This window comes from Nanorana parkeri, unplaced genomic scaffold (genome assembly GCF_000935625.1).
Source record: "Nanorana parkeri isolate BGI_ZX_2015 unplaced genomic scaffold, ASM93562v1 scaffold1, whole genome shotgun sequence".
Classification (NCBI taxonomy): Eukaryota; Metazoa; Chordata; class Amphibia; order Anura; family Dicroglossidae; genus Nanorana; species Nanorana parkeri.
Genome location: NW_017306269.1, coordinates 967,788 through 988,281, shown reverse-complemented (window position 1 = coordinate 988,281; position 20,494 = coordinate 967,788). Strand labels below are relative to the sequence as shown.

Below are 20,494 nucleotides of genomic sequence, written 5' to 3'. Positions count from 1 at the left end.
ACATGCCATGACAGTGGTTTGTGGGACATTTTCTGAACAAAATTGATTGCTTGGTTGTACCTTAAATGTACATGTAGCCAGTGAAGTCAAAACTCCTGATGTCCATACTTATTACAAATCTAGATCACATTTACTGGAAACAGAGAATCAGCATGGTAGCCAGACAGGAAGGTCATTGCAGTCTGTGCATTTTCAGGAGAGGTGCTCAGATTGTAAGATCTTATTCTATCTCCAGTGCTCAGTTAGGACTTGCACACATGAATGTTGGATACAGATGAGAAGTCTCTGTATGTAAAGACAAAACATTTTTCCCATTTTATTTTAGTATTGGATAGCGTGTAGAAGGGATAGAAGGTTTTTAATTAGTGCCCACTTCCCAAAACATATGGCAGCGTGTTAGTTTGTTGAGGTGACATTTTCAATGGCACTGAAGCAACACACCTGTGTTGCAGTGCACCACAATGCATGGTGAGACACTACTGTGCACTGTTACACAATAAAGTGATAGTGTTTCTTCTGAGGAAGTCACAACGAGTAGGCATGGCCTTACCTACGTTATCACGCTGTCTGCTGGTGCTCTGCTGATTGAGGAGGCACGGTATTTGCTGTACTGGTGGGATCATGGCTCTTACACAAGTTAGTGCTGGGGCAATCTGGAAATGGGAGTGTGTCCTTTTTAGTATAAATTTTACATTTTAATCAAATGAATTTACACTGTTTAGAGTCTTTTACTTTTGCAACCTCACTGAGTTGGAAGTCTGATTTCAATACTTTAAGAGATCTGGGAACACTTTTTCTGAATCGGATGGCATTCAATATGACCTGCCTATAATTTGGAGGTTGTACTATCTGGTGAGTGGCATTTTCACAGGTGAAGGGTTCCATTTGGTGCAGAGAGTCACAGAGTGCAAATTGGAGGATTTAAAAAAAATATTTATACACACTTCCGAATTCGGTGAGTTTGGATGTTTCGGAGCACATTTTCTATGAGGATCGATTTTGAGCACTCTTTGCTTTTTTGTATACTTCTAAGTTAAGCTCTGATTATTGCTTCATAGTGTTTTGTATATATTCATAAGTCAGCTGTTGCTTGCACTGTTGAATTTGTTTTTGCATTATATATATATATAGTTATGCTGTGCAGCTGACACAGGTGGTTTTAGATGTGATAGCCAATGTTAAGCCACTATTCAAAAATCAGTTCAGGTCCAATTTTCTGCTCATTGTGATGCATTGGACAAATGAATGGACATCCTTAAGGTAATGCAGTTTAATGTGCAACTTTACGCTTGTGCGTTACATGCATGACAAGTGCAAAATTTGAGTTTATTCAACTCTATCCAACGGAAAACTTTCAGCTAAACTCTCTGGCTCTATGGTTAAATTCCATACAATTTGGGATCCATGGATTTTGCGATGCCTACCTCCCCGAGTTGACCGCCACCTATTGTCCCTATAATCTGATTGTAGACCTATATCTGAGAGCGATTTTCAACCATGCTTCCCAGGGTACTTTCTCTTACTGACTTCCTCCCCTCTTTTCTGCCACTTTCCTCACCTGTACCAATCTCTCTTTCCCTCTACTCATTATTTAATATCCCAGGACTGCATGTTCGACGTTCCTCGAGATCCACTTTATAGAATGAGAACAAATGTCCTTTACTAGTTCTTGTTCTCCCAAGAGCTGTAACTGATGCCAAATATATAACTTGCGTTCGATCCTTGTTTACTCTGTGTCATTGTACAACTGTATTTGCACCCAAACTTTATTTGTGTAAATTTTTGAATACCATTGATAATAAGAGACTATTGAACAGAAAAAAAATGCACGACAACTAGCTAGCCACATGTAAAAGAAGACTTACTGTCTCTGTCCCTGTTGGGGAGATTCATCTCTCTAAAAATATATAATTGTACCTAATGAGCTACAGACAAAAAAAAACCTGACAGGACGTTTAACCAAAACTAAAAAGAAAAAATTGCACTTTACATCAACTTTAAAGCAGAACTAAACTGAAGAATAAAACAAAATCTGATAACAGGTAGTCTTGTGGATAACGTTCTATGTCTTTTTAGATCTCTTCTGCCAAAAAACTGCTTTACTAGTCTGCTATTAAATGTTTTTCTTTGTGTGCAATGCTTGTGGCACATGCGCAGTACAGTGTACACTCTTGGCCCTTTCCTGGCATCAGTGCTGGCACAATGTAATCCCAGCTTACATTTGCAGGGGTTACATTATTAGTGGGAGCCAAATGGCTGAAGAGAGAAGGTGCCAGATGCAGAGAAAGACCAGCGGCTGTGGACAGAGCAAAAAAGAGGGGCATGGGCTTCACGTGGTTGGGCACTTTGGGGGGGCCATGATTTGCAAGTATGCTGTTCTTCACCATCTGCTATGAGTGCACACTTCATATCGGTGGAGGGTGAAAGCTGTGCAATAGGCTAGTTCAACACATATGCAAGTACATAGACAGCCATCAGTTGGTGTGTTTTAAGGTGACAACATTGTTTCTGTAACTCCTCATATATTTTGGTGGAAGGGAGGCCTGACTGAGGTGGATCAATGGCATAGCCAGGCAGGTAAATTGTCATTTGAACAAGCAAGTGGCATGTATATGGAGGAGGCAGAAGCTAGGGAGCATGGGGTGTCGGGTTTAGCTGGTTGTGTTTTATTTTTAGTTTCCATAGGTGTGGTATATTGGAGAGTTGGATGCACCAGTTTTAATTAGCTAACATGGTGTACAGTGATGGTGTGGTTCTCTATTCTGGTTCTCTGCTTTAGAGCACTGTGGGCTGGCAGGCTAATGACAATGCCAAATACTTTCATCATGGCAAAAATGTGGAAATAATGGAAGGAGGTGTTGGTGGTGTATGGTTCAGTAGGTCATGGGGGAATGGGTCCACTCACAACATTTTGTTTTGATGGGTGCACCCACCGTGCTGGTTTATTTAAGGGGCTATTGGCACACACAGTTAACTGGGGATTACTACAAAGTTAGAAATAAGGTGGTGGCATTGTCAGGGGCCAGGTCAATTTAATACCTTCCATATTGTATCCCTCCCTAATCTTTTTTGGGACTTAGATACTGTATGTTTGCCACTTTCTCAGGCCTTCTTGTGAATCTGTCCAAATCAAAACTATGTTGCTCTCCTTATCCATATCTATATCCACTATATGTCTTTCCTACTCATTCAACAGTCAAGCCTACAGTTTTACCTTACATGGGCATTGCACTTACTCCCTATTATAACCAACTATATAAAGCTAACTTTCCCCACTCTTTAGACACCTGGATTCTTTTCTTGACTCTTTTCTCTTTCTCTGGTTTGGTCATGTTAACGTGTGAAGATGTCATATCTTCCCAAACTCCTGTACGCTTTTAGGGTACTTCCTATTGCTATTCCAGCCCACATCCTCTGAATCCAACGGCACAAAATTCTACAATTTATCTGGAGTAAGTCTAAACCTCGAATATTGAAGCATGTACTATTTTCCTTGAAACCCTCAGGAGGGCTAGTAGTCCCAAACATTCATAACTATTACCTTGCCCCTTTGACTAATATACCTGTGCCTATGGATCTTCCACTGAGGGCACTGTTAGCTCTGAGTGTCACCCAACTCCTCTTGCATTTGTTCGATGACTCTCTGCTAAGCTTTGACCCAAAGTTCTGAACCACATTTTTTGCCATACGTCAGTAAAGCTTCTCCACTCCCCCTTTATTTCCGGCTGGTTGAGATGATTTCACTCAATTCCACTGGTGGACAACCAACAACTTCCACAACGTATATTCTTTGTTATCCTCCTGATACTAAATGTTTATGTTCATAATCCTCCCAATATTACTATGTGCTTCTCATCCACATGAATATGCATGTACAGGCTACAGTGAATTAATAACAAATCTCGTGCTTTGTTATGGAGTGTATACGTTCCTTTGCTTTTTTTACTGAAAAGCAGAGGTCTCCCTGCCGAGGCCTGACACACCCCCTGCCACATCAGAGCTGTAGCTCTCCAATCAACATGGAGTTTGAGTTGTGTTGATTGCAGAGCTATAAATCTGACAAAGCAGGGGGCACTGAAAAACTTGCATTATGCTGAGAACAACAGATGGACCACTGTTATTTATATGTTTGTACATTCGCAAAACTGTTCAATATAAACTTATTTTTTTAAACATGGATTAACAAGCTTGTAAAATGTGAAAGTTATTGTACATCTAATAATTTGATAACTCAAAATTTGTACTTATTTACAATGCACCAGGGGTGATTTATCAATCTGTCTCATCATCAGCATCTTTTAAACGGTTGCATCCCTGAATTCTAGTACATATATTGACAAATTAGTTATGGTCTTGAGTAGGGTTGCACAGATACCAAGTACAGTACTCGGTACAAGTACGAGTACATGTACCGATGCTTTTGAGCTCCAAGACTAGTCTAGAGAAAAATTAAAAAGTTAGGAGGCAGCTGTCATTTGTAAGGAGCACACAGAGCTGCTGGGATTTGTACATCTCTGTTTTAATGTATGATTTTGTTTTTATAGATATAAATAAAAGGAATGCACCGATACCAGTTTTGCGAGTACGAGTACTGGTACTTGCCAAGCACTTACAAATACTGATAGATTTTTGTTTATTGCCATGTGACAGTTTTTCTAAAACAATACAGGCTAATGATTTCAGGACAGTGGTGGAGCGCCAGAGCCAGGTCCCAGCTGCAACCGCTGCAACTCTGGTAGTTCTCATGAAAATGCCAAGTATCTGCACTGGTACTCAAAAAGTATCTGTGCATCCCTAGTTTTGAGTCAACCTTGTTTTCTATCCGTTGCAGCACTGGACAAGGATGTCCGCTCGTCAATCTTATTTATTATGGCCTTGGCGCCTGTGACAGAAAATATACATAGTAATGTTGACATCAAGGCAGTAGAATTAGCATCGGTTTAAGTTATGTATGTTCATTGACGAAATCTTACAACAACCTTCCATATTGTATCCCTCCCTAATCTTTTCTGGGACTTAGATACTGTATGTTTGCCACTTTCTCAGGCCTTCTTGTGAATCTGTCCAAATCAAAACTATGTTGCTCTCCTTATCCATATCTATCCACTATATGTCTTTCCTACTCATTCAACAGTCAAGCCTACAGTTTTACCTTACCTGGGCATTGCACTTACTCCCTATTATAACCAACTATATAAAGCTAACTTTCTCCCACTCTTTAGACACCTGGATTCTCTTCTTGACTCTTTTCTCTATCTCCTGGTTTGGTCATGTTAACGTGTGAAGATGTCATATCTTCCCAAACTCCTGTACGCTTTTAGGGTACTTCCTATTGCTATTCCAGCCCACATCCTCTGAATCCAACGGCACAAAATTCTACAATTTATCTGGAGTAAGTCTAAACCTCGTATATTGAAGCATATACTATTTTCCTTGAAACCCTCAGGAGGGCTAGTAGTCCCAAACATTCATAACTATTACCTTGCCCCTTTGACTAATATACCTGTGCCTATGGATCTTCCACTGAGGGCACTGTTAGCTCTGAGTGTCACCCAACTCCTCTTGCATTTGTTCGATGACTCTCTGCTAAGCTTTGACCCAAAGTTCTGAACCACATTTTTTGCCATACGTCAGTAAAGCTTCTCCACTCCCCTTTATTTCCGGCTGGTTGAGATGATTTCACTCAATTCCACTGGTGGACAACCGAGAACTTCCACAACGTATATTCTTTGTTATCCTCCTCTGGAGTTAAAAGTTTTCCAAATCACATAAGATTCCCACAATATCCCATTACCGGAACATTTCAGATATCTCCAACTTAAGCACTTTATCTCCGCTCATAACCAGATACATCCCTCTTCTTATACACTTACCCCGTTTAAGCGCAAATATATTATCTCTCTCCTTTATTCTTATTTGCTGCCCACCAAGACCCCAGTTGTTATGCAGCACCAACAGCACTGGGAACAGGAACTGAGCCTTATTCTAACTCCTGAGAATTGGCTGGAACTCTGGGAGGTGACTGCCAAATCTTTTGATCCTGGAAAACTCTTACAAAGTCCTCTACCATTGGTATTATAATCCTGCACAACTAGCATGATTACATTACAAATTAACCCTCTGCTTGCTTTCAAAGTTGCTCTCAACCTGGCACAATGTCAAACATCTTGTGGATAACACATAATTGCATACAGATTTGCGTAGAAACCCATTGGAAGTCTTAAACAAGCCCATTGCTACCCTTCTTCATAAAGAGTGGTTGTTGGTCCAACATATATTTACTGATACTAAATTAACCATTGCCAGAGCATGGCGAACTCCGACTCTTAGTTTTAGGGTGGTGAAGACTCAATTGAATGGTATTATGGTTAATGAAAATCTGACAGAAGATCCAAGTTTCACTGGCTGATACCCACGTGAAACTTCTTTTGATTTGGCAACCATGGATCTCATACTCCTAACCTTTAAATTAAAATTTTTCCATACTGAGTCTGATTTTTTTATGGCTTGGCCCCTCAGAACTTCTCTACTCTCCTTTTTTCATTTCTTGGTTTCCCTATTTCCTTTTCTCCTTACTATAATGATCCTTTTTGCCCTCATCTTCTTCTCTGTTTTCTTCTTCCTAACAACCTTTTTTCTTTTGTTACTTCCCTACTGCCTGGTTTAGCAGATTGAATCCCTTCCCCTCACCCAAACAAGATTGGGCATATGGGTTTTAGTTTGCATTTTCTATTTAACTGAACAGTACGTGTTTTCGAAGTAATGTGTACTGAAGAGTTACTTGATATTTGTATTGCAGACTGTTAACCTCGTATTACTTGTGTTACTCCCAATAATGCAGCTGGATAGACTTTTACAGCTAAGCTTAATTTCTTTCATTATTGAATGTTATCTCCTCCTGTTCCTCTTGCGTGCTCTTTTTGAAATATGTAACCTATACTATATAATTTGTCAATTACTTCAATAAAACTTTTGTAAAAGAATGAGTCAGAAAACCAGTTAAAAAAAGACGCATAACAGAGATAAAACTTTGCAGTTAGCCATTGAGATTTCATTGGTCCAGCTTTAATTTGTCAAAGTCCTCATGTTCTGGGGATGTTGAGGGGCATGTCTATTGCCTAAATATTTTGTGCTGTGAGGTTCCTCTCTTTCCCATCTGAAACTTTTGGGAGGTATGAGTTGGTCATTGCAAACCAGGGACATTTATAACAATAAACATATTTCCAGGGACACATCTCCAAACTTATGACTGTCCCTACAGTGGGGCTCCACATTTGTTTTGCAGGCGTGGCAAACCCGCTGCACCTCAGAGCAAGCCATTGGTCAGGAAATCCTGCACTCTTCCTGAATATGATCGTACCCATAGAGACTCATCTCTTTCTCCTTTCTTTAGATGAGCATAGCAGCACGCACAGTTTTGGAGCTCTAATTTGACATTTATAAATGCAAACCTGTTCATTTCTCCCTAACAAGTACAAAAAGGTCAAAAGCAGGATAACGGAGTGTGTACCATTTTTATTTACATATTTCACCCATCTACCTCTCTTCCCCTCCGAGCTGCCAATGTAGCTGTTTGGCCAGCATCCACTGTAATCTGTTCTCCTTCATTATGTTAATCTGTGGGCGGAAAGAGATCTGTCATCTTCAAATCGCTTGTACAGCAGCAGTAAACACCTAGGCCTGTCTGTAATTGGACAGGTGTCTGCATCGGTGTCACCTAGGTTTTAATTCAATTAAAAAACTGGCTACTCCGCTCTCATTACCCACTGATTCCCTTTGATCTTATCGCCTGCCTGTGAAATTTACACTCAGCAAGTGTTCGCATTGGAGTACAAAGTCAGCAGTTCCATAACAAAGATCACCGCTGACATTTGTACAGTATTCTTTTTTTTCTTTTTTCTTTTTAAAGTGCTAAAGTACAAGAACAAAGAAAAAACCTCCCAATAATGTAAAGAAAATGTATGTGCTATGATTACATGTCTATTATTTATTTATTTATCTACTTTTTTTTTTCATTTCTCAGGGTGGGTCAACATTTTAAAGGACAGGTTCAGACAACTGTAATAAAACCTTCATGAGTTTTCTAAATCATTCCTTAAAATAATACCAGTTCATGTAATGTCATTACCTGAAATTCATAGAGGTAATGAGGTCAACAGCACACCAGGGTCCACATTATCAATCTGTTCTTTATTAAAGTTAGATAAACACGCTATCACAAAAGATTACAACATTTTGGAACCAGTGTGGTCCCTTTATCAGGAAAAACAATGTGACCACTGACATATCGTCACACCGGTTCAGGAACTTTGCAATCCTTTGTGATAACATGTTTATCTAACGACATTAAAGGACAGATTAGAAAATGTGGTCCCCGGTGAACTGGTGACCTCATAACCTCTATTGTCTTTGCAGCGCCATCCACTGGCCATTTCAGCATCCACTGAAGTTGCAAGTAGAAATACATCTTACTGGAGTGTGATGGGATATCTTTAACGATTAACTGAAATCAGACATCAAGCGAAGATGTAAAAGTTCAGCTGAAAGTTGATATAATATATATGGTTGGGATAGCTGATATGTGTAGGTCTTTAGTTGGGTTTAAAGGAGGAGGTCAGTATATAGTAGGCAATGTTAATGTGGAAAGGCAGACAGAGAACCTCGGTAGCAACCTATTAGCGGCGCTAGATTTACATTTGTAGTATCTCATGATTGTAGAAGGAGAGTCAAATTTGTGGCGCACAGTGGCTCTGGTGAGCTTGCTCTTAAGAAAACAGGGTATCCATGGTTGGGGGACACAAAGTCTGAAATCCACATTTAAGAAGGCTAATGGGAATGCCAGATCATCTTTCCAAGAGTTCAAAACATTTGATTATTATTGGCTAACAACAAGATGCTAGCGTGTTTCGGGGGCTGTGACACTTCCCCTTCATTAGGGTTCAGAGTTTGTGTGAGCTTGAAATTCAGGAACCTAGTTTGGGTATTGGAAGAGGTAGACAGGATGACAGAATTCAGAAGCATGGCTTTCTTTCTTCTCCTATTAATATCCAAAATGGCACTAGACAGGGATGCCCCTTATCCCCAATGCTATATGTTTTAGCCATGGAACATCTGGCTGTAGCAATTCGGGAAAATACATCAATTAAGGGGGTCCATGTCCAAGGGGACCAATATAAATTAGGACTTTATGCAGATGATGTACTATTATATATAACAAATCCAAGAATAGGGTTTCCATCATTGCTAGAAGAATTTCGTAAATTTGGGTTGGCTAGTAACTTTAAAGTTAATCTCCAAAAGACAGAGGTATTAAACGTAACACTATCTGACGAGGAAGTTTCCCACCTGATTGACAGCTTTCCATTCAGGTGGCAGACCTCAGCCATAAGATATCTGGGGATACTTCTCCCTAAAGACTTAGCGGAACTCTATGACCTTAATTACAGGCCTCTGCTACAGTCCTCTATCCTACAAATGAAGAGGTGGACATCCTATAAACACTCTTGGATGGGTAGAATAGCACTTTATAAAATGGATATACTTCCACGTTTTTTATATCTTTTTCAAACCTTACCTATAGAATTGCCAGCCTCCTTCTTTTGGGGAGGGGGGGTAAATATAGATATATAAAGGAATTATATCAAAGTATGCAGTCATAATGAGCGAGAATAACATTATAAGAGATATAATATGATATCCAGGATGCAAGTGCATTTATAAAGACGCGTAGACATGTATAAGGGGGAAATATGCACGAGTACAGGGATATATGTAAATGGCTGCTTACTTACTGTTTATAAGCTGATACTTATGATAAATCAATAAAAAATGTTATTATTCTAGAATTCAGAAGCAGTCATTTAGCAGCTAATTCAAGTAGCATGACCAAAAAGAACAGGTAGGAGATAGGACAGTGGCCCAACAGCAAACACCAACTGTTTTTATTTTTTTGTGTCACCGAGGGCTCAATGTAATGCAGAAAGGCAATGTGTAAAACATTTTTTAGTTTCAGTGTCAGCATTTTGGTGTTGCTTCTTTTTGGGGTTAGAGACTGGGAGAAATTGGATGGCCTGATACTTTTGGTTATGACTAGGTCAGTATGGATTTTAATGGGTTCATTTAGTGTTAGGTTAAAGTAAGAGTTGGATCATAGGTTAAGAGTTGCATTGAAGCAGAACTCTAGCAAAACGTCTAGCAAACCTTTATTAAAAAATTGCTTCATTGGACAATAGATGTGCTTTGAGGGTATCAATTTACTTCTAATACGGATGAAAAGGAGAAATCTAAATGTGTAAAAGTTCATTTATCCAACTTATATATATGTAGTTTGGCAAGGAGCCATCTTGTTTATTCCAACGCGGACAGTGTTGTTGATAGGACATTACTAAATAAGATAAATGAGCAAGACAACCGCTGAGTGACAACATCGTCATTTTGACAGTCCAGATAAAACTTTTGCCGCGGCTAACACTGAATGTTTATAAGGTTGTTTTAGTTAAAGGGGCTGTCCAAGGTTAATAAAAACCGTACATCAGCGTCTGCCTTTTCCATAATAGATAGTAACATAAAGGGATCCTGCTTTTCAACCCTTGCTGGAAAGTTATTACACAACCTTCATCTCGCAGCTGTCAATATTTACAAGCAATTTGTGCGTAGCTATTCCATTGATACTCACCTTTGCCGCACTCCACTGACACGATTCAACACGGCAGAGCTTGCACAGAGTTTGGACTCCCAGCTCCAGGGGAACATAGGGGCAGGGGGGTGCAGAGGGTGGTGAGTATAAGTGGGTGTGGGGGGTGGGTGGGTTGTTTTTTCAAGAGAATATATCTCTCTTCCCAGAATAAGCAAAGTGAGAGAGTATCTTTAAAGTGGAACTACACCCTCCTACCCTTTACAGCAATGGAAGGCACCATCTCAGCTTCTATTTGGATTGCACTTGTCATGGTGTTGCGCATGTGATCAGCTATGACACCTGCCATTTGAGGACTTGAAATTTCAGAGAGCTTAAATAAGCACAATAGCAACCTGTCTCCCCTGAGCTTGGGGCTTATAACTGACAGTCTGTTTTAAATACTGGAGGAGGGTAAATCTCTCAATAGCAAAATATTTAGCTTTTTTCATGTAATTCTGACAAACACCCTTGTTTTATGACAGCTTTATGTGTGTCTGTCATCAGCACTGAACTAAGGCAGAATACAGGACACACTTACAGTCTGATACTCTGACAGGGAGAGAATACAAGTAAGTAATACAAAAATTAGTAATCCCAGAGAGGTAAGACTCCACTATTATAACAATTCAAGAATGGAGATTATGATCATTAAAAATGCCCATCAGTGACTGGTTCTTTTAAACGTAAAGATAAATTAATTTTTAATACCACAACCCTCCCCGTCAGTTCCCCTAACCTCCTGAAGTACCCCAAGCATTTTTTATTTTAAATCTTTGTTTTCATATCTTTAGGCAGGTGTCTTCAACCCCATCACATGGTATTTTGGGGCCTCACTTTCTCATCTGTTTTCTGATAAATCAGCTGTGAGCACAGCTGAGGGGGGGCTCACTCCAAGGGTTAAGAATATTTATCCTCAGGGTTCTTCAACATTTCTGTATATGTCAGCAATCAGGTGATAGTTTCTGCGTGTATATCTAAAAAAAACATTAAAAAGGCTGTAGCTTTCCTTTAACAGAATTTAAACGTATTTGTGTGAAGCATTGCTCACAGGAATACAATAAAACACAGTATAAAACAAAGTGCTTCTAGGATATAATGACAAAGTTATTGCAGTATATCACAACCTATCCTAGAAAATCTGCCTTCAAGACTTTGGTGCCCTCAATCTAATTCCCTCTCTTAACATCGCTGTGCCGCTTAGCAAAAAAATGTCAGATAATCTGTCAACTTCCATAGCCAAACGTATCCTGTTTACCCCCCCCCCCCCAACCCTACATTCCCTTTCTTGAGAATAAGAAAATCAATTCAGTATAGAGGACTAGTTAAGCAGATTGATAGCAAGGTATATTTGTACCAGGAGAAAACCACACTAAATTATTTTCCCCAGACAATTTTAGTGATGTTGAGTCACCCTGTTTTTCTCCAAATCATAAATATATTTTATGGGGAAAAATTGTGGAGACGTAACCTGTATTTCATCTTTTACATGTGATAAAGTCCAAGGTTTGGACCTGTCAAGGACTAATTCCGCTATCATTTGCTATAGCAAAATGGCCACATTTTTCATCTACGTGGCTCAGGTGCTGCACTTAAGAGGAGGAATAACCATACACAACGCACTTATATGTGTCATGGGATGTTTGTTAACTTCACATTTAAAGAATCCAAATGTATAAAAGCTGCAGAAAAATAACAATTAACCCTCGAAGACTATTAGCTTGATTTGTAACAGAGAGCAAAGTTGAAATGTACTCATGCGTTTGACTAAACTGCATTTCTTTCCTTTGCACAAAAAAAGAAGAATTACAAATTGAATATTAATCTGGGGAATTGGTGCTGCTCTGTGCCAAACATTACCTGAGTAGTAGCCCCCCATCATAATTCTAAATAATGTAAGTTGAAAACTAGAGGTCCACTGAATGAAAATTTTAAATCCGAAACAAAACAAAAATCAAACCGAAAAAAAAATTTCTAACTTTTTCAAATTTAAAAAAATGTTTTATAAACTTTTACATTTGTATATATTTTATTTTTATTTATTTATTGATTTTTATTAAATATTTTAATTGTTTACTTTACTTTTAGGGGCTTCGGGGAAATACTAGGGATCTAAACAGACCCCTGACATTTCCCTTTTCAAATAGAAAAAGAGATTGAGAACACAGAGTCCTCAATCACTTTTTCTGCAGCCCCAGTTATAAATGAACAGGAAGCCTCTATACTGAGTGTTCCAGTTCATTTATAACATGTGGATATAGTGTGTTTACTATAACCACAATCATGAATGAACAGAAGGTGATGTAGATCACTCCCATTCATCCATAATTGAGGATATAGTAACCATGCTTTGTCCTCAATTATTTACGAACACTCAGCGGTCACTGATCGCTGAATGTTTGTACCTCGCTCTCCATCCTGACAGCTGTCACAGGAGGCTGAGCGAGCAGTGCAGGGAGAAGAGCTCAGCCTCCTGTGACAGCACTGGCTGCCTCCGCACACACACCGATCATCTGATATGTGACAGGAGGCTGAGCGGTGTGGGAGGAGAGATGCCGGCCGCTCACAGCGCTCTCTTCCCGCATCGCTCGGCTGCCTGTAACACTTTCTCTCTTCCCGCTGGAAAGGAGATAAAGCAGAGATGCACCGCTATATCAGCAGAAAATTGGCGCTTTCGGCATTTAGCCAAAAGTGCCATTTTTGGCTGATATGTTTCGGCGGCCGATATATCGGTGCATCCCTATTGAAAACATCTGAAGAGCCCAGCCCACCCGAAAGAGGATAATACATTGGTAAAGACTGCAGATAATCTCTATAGGAAGAGGAACAGACATATAATACACCAGGCATATATTACCATCAAAGCATTTGAGGGTCAAAAATATCAAGCAAGTAATTTACTTCATTGATGTCCATGTAAAACCAACTCAACAGTTTTGGTTGGAGACAACCTTAAAATAACAAAAACTTACCACTGACGTGGCTGGTATCATGAAACAGAGCACTGACTGTAGATGTATTAGAATTGTTCTCTGGAATTGCTTCCAAAATGTAGCGCTCAGTTACTCCTCTGATCCCAGCTGGTCTGTCCCAGGTCACCTCGATGCCGTGTCCGCTTACACCGAGAACTCTTATGGGAGTTTGCCCATTCACTGGAACTGGAGGTATACAATGCAGAAAAATTAAGACAGATACCAGCACACAAAGATTGAAATCAATATTTTGCTCAATTTTGAAAGGCTTCTTTTGCAATAAAATATTTTGTTCCATTTTATTTACAGATCAGGACATTTATTAGGCAAATTAGAAACATGATTAGAAGCCAATCAGGCGGTCTTTTATTTAGCAAAGTCTAAGGGGTTCATTAATAAAAGTTTTACTTTCAGAAGCCCCTAGATGGTGCTGATGAGTATAGAAATTTGTCAGTGCCATCTAGGGGTGCTAGTACCGTGCAAACACCATCTGCCTGGCTATATGCCAAGTGGAACTTTGATAAATGAACCCCTAAGTGTCTGGTTAGGAGTGCCCAGTACAAACTTCCATCTCACTTTCAAGCCATTTAAAATCTTTATTCATTAGGAACAACAGATGCAGCCAACGCATTTCAGGGAAGGACTACCCTGTCTTTAAGGATTGAACAATGATTTGCAATGTAATCAGAATTAAATTATGTATAAAGCCTGAACTGAGGCTGGATTGAGACAAGTGTGTTCTAACATACACATGTATACAACTGGTTGGATCAAACCTAGGTTATAACCAGCTTTTAATCCAATATCATCCTGATTGCATTAAAAATTGTTGTCCAAGCCCTGAAGAAGGGGGAGCCCTTACCCCTGGAATGTGTTGGCTGTATCTGTTGTTCCTAACAAATAACGATTTTGGATTACCGCAGCAGCCGATGCACAGAATTAGTTCCTGACCTCTACCAAAGAACTAAGCTCTGGTGAATGCATTTGAATTAATCTCCATCTTCACTGGTCCAGCGCTATCACACACCTACCAGAATTTAATTTAACATAGTTCATTCAACAGTTTTTCTGTGTATTTGTGACCCATCTGAAATATTGGGCAGTCAACTGAGATAAATTTGCATAGTTCTGAGATAGATTTAGCAAAGAAGATGAAACAACTTTTTTTTACTTCAAAAAGACGCACGATTTAGAAGTTGCTAGAATCAGGGAAATATGAGAGGTGGGCTTCTAAAAAAGTTAGGCCCGGCACAAAAAAGACAAAATAATAAGAGCAGGGCCTCCATGACAGGATGGGCATGGGAGACAGGGAAACAAAGGGGTTAAAGGTTTGATCAATTGTTTTAAATAGGTAACTTAGTTTATTGGTTGAGGAGTGGTTCCGGGTTGGCGTTTCATGTATGGGCTCAGGAGGTGGAGAGGTTTCTTCATCAGTCGGGAGCTGACCACACTGTGAATGCACTTTCCACAGACCCACCCTGTATAATGTTCTGGTTTGTTTTTTCTTGGGGGTTTTTTAAGGGTGTGTGGAAGGGATCAGGGAAGGCAGTACATTTTTTGCTGGTTAGAGTGTTTTTGGGGGAACCCGTCTCTAGTTTGGAGTCCTTGATTTCTTCTTAGTCAACTAAAGTGGACCTACAGTTATCTTATGGGGTTGGTCTCTGCGGCAAGCCATAAGTTGTCCCCAAGGCAGTGTGTTGCAGCTGGGGGCCTAGTTAGTTCATGCGATCCGCAGAGACTGAGCAGAGTTGGTGGTGTGCCTTCTTAGACCAGCAACCTTATATGCTCTGTCAGTTTGTATTTATCATTGTACTTTTCAGTAAAGGGGCTGCTACAGCCATTTGACAAACTTGGTTTATCTAGTTATTTTCGGGAATAAATATTTGCAGGTCTAAGGGGAGGTGGTTGGCATAGCAGGTCCTTAGTGATGTAGACTGGGACATATGGCCTAACCTCGTCATGTTAGTTTCCTGGCTCCAAAAATTTTGATGCAACAGGATTAGTGTGAAAGCCAAGCAACCAGCATTTTCAGAAGTTGAACCGCATTTATCTCATTATAGGTTTGCCCCAACCAAATTTTACATCTATTAATGACTCAACAAAATAAATCTGGTTGAGGACTTATTTATTTATTAATGCACTAAATTGTTATATTCAGTTTCGTGAACCTAGGTTGAAGGTGTGTTCACAAAGCTAACACACCTTACTTTCACAAAGTTGCCAGTAATTTTCAGCCGAGTTTATTGACATTTGGAAATTCACACTGCTGACTCGGCCACCACAAATAGTAATTAGGCACTCCTAGAAGAGGAGAGGACTTTGATGTGATGAACTGTGCTAGGAAATTGGCTCATCCTAAAGGAGTCAAGTTTGCCAAAACGTTCCAAGGCACATTGCAAGTGAATAAAAAATAGTTTATGAATAAGGAAAAACACTGCAAGAAAGCATTAAACATACTTGATGTTTCTATACACTTACCTGCAATTAATTAAGGTTAGAGTCAGGGTCTCCTTAAAGCTTTGTTAATTAAGTCTATGGGATAGATTTTGCCTAAGATCTCTGCATTTAGAAAAAAAATTGTGTTTTACCACTTGTTACTGCACAAAACTAGGTGCAGTACGTTACAGTGCCATTTATTATGAATGGCAACCAAACAAACAACAACACATATGCTGCCTTAAACAAAATGTTGCAGGTCCATTTAAAGCTGCCAAGTGGAGTACTGGCATCTTATTCAGGCATTGTGTTACTGCAATGCATGTTAAAGCATCATATACCACATGTTAACAAACATGCGGTAATGCACCACAACAGTCTGAATGCAGCCTGATTTCAGGTGTTGTCCGGTCTCATATGCTTACAAACACAGCAATGTCTGAAAAGCAAAAGAATTAGGTATATTTTACGCTTTCTATACACACATGGCACTGTAATACTTTGTGCATATCAAAACACAAAAGCGCTTGAAACCAGCCATTGTTGATCTTCCTAGTTTAATTTTTCATGTATTGAATGTCTTTAAATCCAATTAAAGAGCAAAGTCGAGGCATGGAACATGAGAAATATGGATACATTAATGAGTTTGCAACCTCGAATTTAGCTTAATCTCTTATGCAAGCCCTTCGCATAGAAATTCATTTTTAATCAACGCAGATGAAAAAAAAAAAAGGAGTATAGAAAATGAAGATATTTAAAGAGAAGACGAACAGAGAACGGTATATCCCTCCGTTTGCTAATAAAAAAAAGCCATCAATTTCACATAACCTTTAACTATTTATTAGACATCACAATACCATGAGAAAGGTCTGCTTGGAAAGAGCTTCATCATGGGTGATGGAGGAAAAACCAAAGTATTTCTGGAAAGATTATGGAAGAGCAGTTTGTGGTGAATGCACGCTCAGGTTTTTGCAGTAAGTCCATATGAAGCGCAACTATACTGTACAGTAGCTCCTAGGAACCAATCAGAAAAATTCCCACTTCTACACTTTATCTTTTATTCCTGGAGATCTACTTATAATGAGCATTTCTTTTCTGTCTTTCTGATCTTTCCATGGGCACCCTGAGAAGATAGCCTGTGCTGCTTAGCTGGGGTGTCAGGATGGTGTGCAAAGCGCTCCAACCGCGCTGCTGCGTCCTTAAGTTTCTCCCCAGCAGCTTTGCTTGGGGTCCGGAGCGCAGCCTGTGTGCCGCCGCCGCCATCTTGGATCGCCGGGCAGCCTTGCCTACCCTCCTTCTTTTTGGACATCGTTGTGGATAAAGGCGCCCACCCTGTGACCCCGAGAGACAGGAGGACTAGTCCCACAAGCCGACGAGGAGCAGGATATCGGCAAGGTAAGCCAGAGGATGAAAATCAGGAGAATGAAGGAGAGCTCTTCCCTGTCACGTCCGTCTACATGCGGCTGCTGGCCACGCCCGGTCTTTCTGATCTTTACCCAAACCTTTTCCAGGAACATCGACAATTATTATGATGCCATTGGCTGTTCTTGCAATTTGCTGGCAACATTTTTGCAACTGGATAAATGGCTACAAAAATTACTGGAGTGACACTAAACTCAGGAGTCAAATCTTTAAAGTGCATTGTAGTACCTTAACTCTTAACAAAGAGGTATATTTTTTGTGTATCACTCGGCTGTAGATCCTCAAATCATCTCTGAATTGGTGCTGACACTGTCCTTCCTTCAAGAGGGTGGATACTTTTGTTCCCCATAATCCCTGTGGGTGTTGTAAAGTAGTGACCTCACTCCAAACTCATTCCCGTGCTGGACTACAATCTCACATTTGGTTTACTAATTTGTATTAAGATTGTAGTCCATCACAGGAGTGAGCTTGGAGTGGTGGATATTTTACCATGGGCAACAAAAGTTGTCACCCCCCAGAAGGAAGGACAGTGTCCACACAAATCCAGAGATGATTTGAGGATCTACAGCTGAGTGATACACAAATAAAATACACTTTTGTTCATATTTAAGGTACTTAAATGCATTTTTAAGGTTTAATTTCTGAGTTTAGTGTCACTTCAAATGTATAAACGAAAAACGAGGCTTCCAGAATTTGATGTTTACAGGTAGCCCTCTTTGTGTTGCTTTACTAAAGCCTGACTCTGGACAAAAAATCTAATTTAAATGTATTCTTCAGTAGCCACAAGGAATATTAATCTACTAGTGTGCACCAAATTCACTGCCAAGTAAGCTCTTGTGAGTCTGTGCTGGGAGCCACTATAGAGGCAGCTCATGTAGCAGAAGGGAAGAGGAGCAGCAGAGAGGGTCCAGAGGTCCTGGAATCTGACACTCCCAGAAGTGTTGGATTACCTTCAGATTTTCAATGCTGATATTAAAACTCTGACAGATACTTTTACAAATAGGTGCTTTGTTGTGGCGACCGGGTCTCTTTTTAAAGTTAACCTGCTGCTTTGTCCTGCATGAGTATATGAAGGATGAGAATGGTAACCCCAACAATTGCATCTTTATAAATAAGTATGCAAATAAGTTCCATGGTTCCCTAAAATGCAAAATTGTCATGTATTGTCAAATACCTTGAAATAAGATGATATATATCAAATAAAGTGTGGAAGGACAATAGACTGACATGGTTACTTTCATTGCATTTCATGTAGACTCACATGATAGCACTATGGATGTGTTGTAGGTAGTATCTATGTACTTTCCATCTTCTATACTTACATGCAGCTTTAGAGCGACCTCTAATCCAATCACTAGCTCTGGATCCTCCTTCATTTGATGCAATCACCCTGTACAAGTATTCTGTAAAAAAGGGATGTTTTTATAAATCTAGATCGATCTCTGGTAGGATGAATAACTAGAAAACGAATATTATGAAAGAAAAGACAAGTGTATTCTATTTTTGCAAAAGTCTACAATGCCACTTTGAAGTCACAGGTGTAAGAGAAGCTGGATGGATCTGTTTACTCTTTGAGAGGTGATTTGGGTATGTTCCGGTGATAGAAGGACCCAAGCAGTCCTACAGTATCCAAGAGAAAGCCAACCTATTCTGGAAATACTTCTGTACCACCCATGGGAAAGAAAATGGGAATGTATTGTAGTTTTATATATTTTTTGTTTAGTTGTTGTGCTCATGACTTAAAAATAATATTTTATTTTAATTAGGAAAAAATGAAATAATATTTCATAATTACATTTACAACCAGCAGATTGAGCTCTAGTCTCCCCTGTATTTGTTTACCTGTCTATTCTTCAGCTGGGTACACATGAATCGAATTTTAGCGCAATCAGCAGGAAACGGACAAAATTATATCTATGGGTGGCCCTATCTCCTCAACAAAAGTTGATCGTTAACTTTTGTCAAAGGGACATGTTGGAAAATTGTTGAGCAAAACAGTGCTTGTGCTGCTGTTAGAATACAAAGGACACAGTGGGAGGTTCATCCATCTGTGTGTGCTAAGTGTGGCTAAGTACAGCTTTAGCCATTTTGGTTAAAAAAAAGGGAAAAATGTTGTTTACAGATCTCAATCGCTCAAGCCTAAATTTACACATACACACATAAATGAGTCAGAAGGGTGACTCTTCCACACCCTCTCTCTGGCTGTTCATATGTCTGTCTGGATTTTCAATCCATTAAATCTATTAGAGAGTATCAGATATAGTGCCTCGGACTCCCAAAATACAAAAACCACTGGATAGGTATGACAGCCGGGCAGTTAGCATTTTTAGAAGGAGACATCAGTAATAGAAGCCTACATATATCCTCCAATACAGGTTTATTTTAATGTGCAGAGATGTAGTGGTTGGTGGGAAGAAGCAAAGTTTGCAGTAGGGGGGACGCTATCAGGCACACCGTGAAGTGTTAGATAGCACTAAGATTTTGCTTACAACCACTGGAAGGGCATTTATTCCTATTCTTCTTTTAAAAGATAGCTCTGTCTCACTGTTCACTTTTGTTATACTAAAGACAGGTTCACATTAATAAAATGCACAATTGTAAAATAATAACAGTAAGATTCAGCTTACAGCTGTAATGTTTTATTCATTGTCCTAGTCAGTGATTGTTCATCTACTATTATTTTACATCTAGCCAATACCTAATCTCACACTAAGCAGCTCTACAGATAATACGGAATTAAGAATTTTGTGGTCCCCGCTGATGAGGAGTGATCTCCTTTCTGTACCTTTGAAGGGTTGCAGGCTGTGATCATGAGCTGTTTCCTCTCCCCCTCTATAGACTATGATGGAGTCATTCCCTCTGCAGTTAACGGAGCTGTCAGTTGATGGGCAGCCATCCAGATCGACTCTGACAGCGGTGCTGGACACAGATGCAATGTTAACAACGGCACCTTGTGTAAATCGGATATCTTTCATGCAGCCACCAAAACCTG

General features: G+C 39.7%; 1 protein-coding gene across 1 annotated transcript in view; it reads right to left on the bottom strand.

Moving 5' to 3' along the window:
* Positions 1-20,494, bottom strand: part of USH2A (usherin) — a 534,204-nt gene that overhangs the window by 305,421 nt on the left and 208,289 nt on the right. Inside the window, exons 29-31 of the mRNA XM_018556052.1 lie at positions 20,288-20,491; positions 18,825-18,905; positions 13,645-13,830 (exon numbers count right to left, since the gene is read on the bottom strand). Coding sequence (XP_018411554.1) covers positions 13,645-13,830; positions 18,825-18,905; positions 20,288-20,491 — 471 coding nt within the window. The remainder of the gene's footprint in view (positions 1-13,644; positions 13,831-18,824; positions 18,906-20,287; positions 20,492-20,494) is intronic.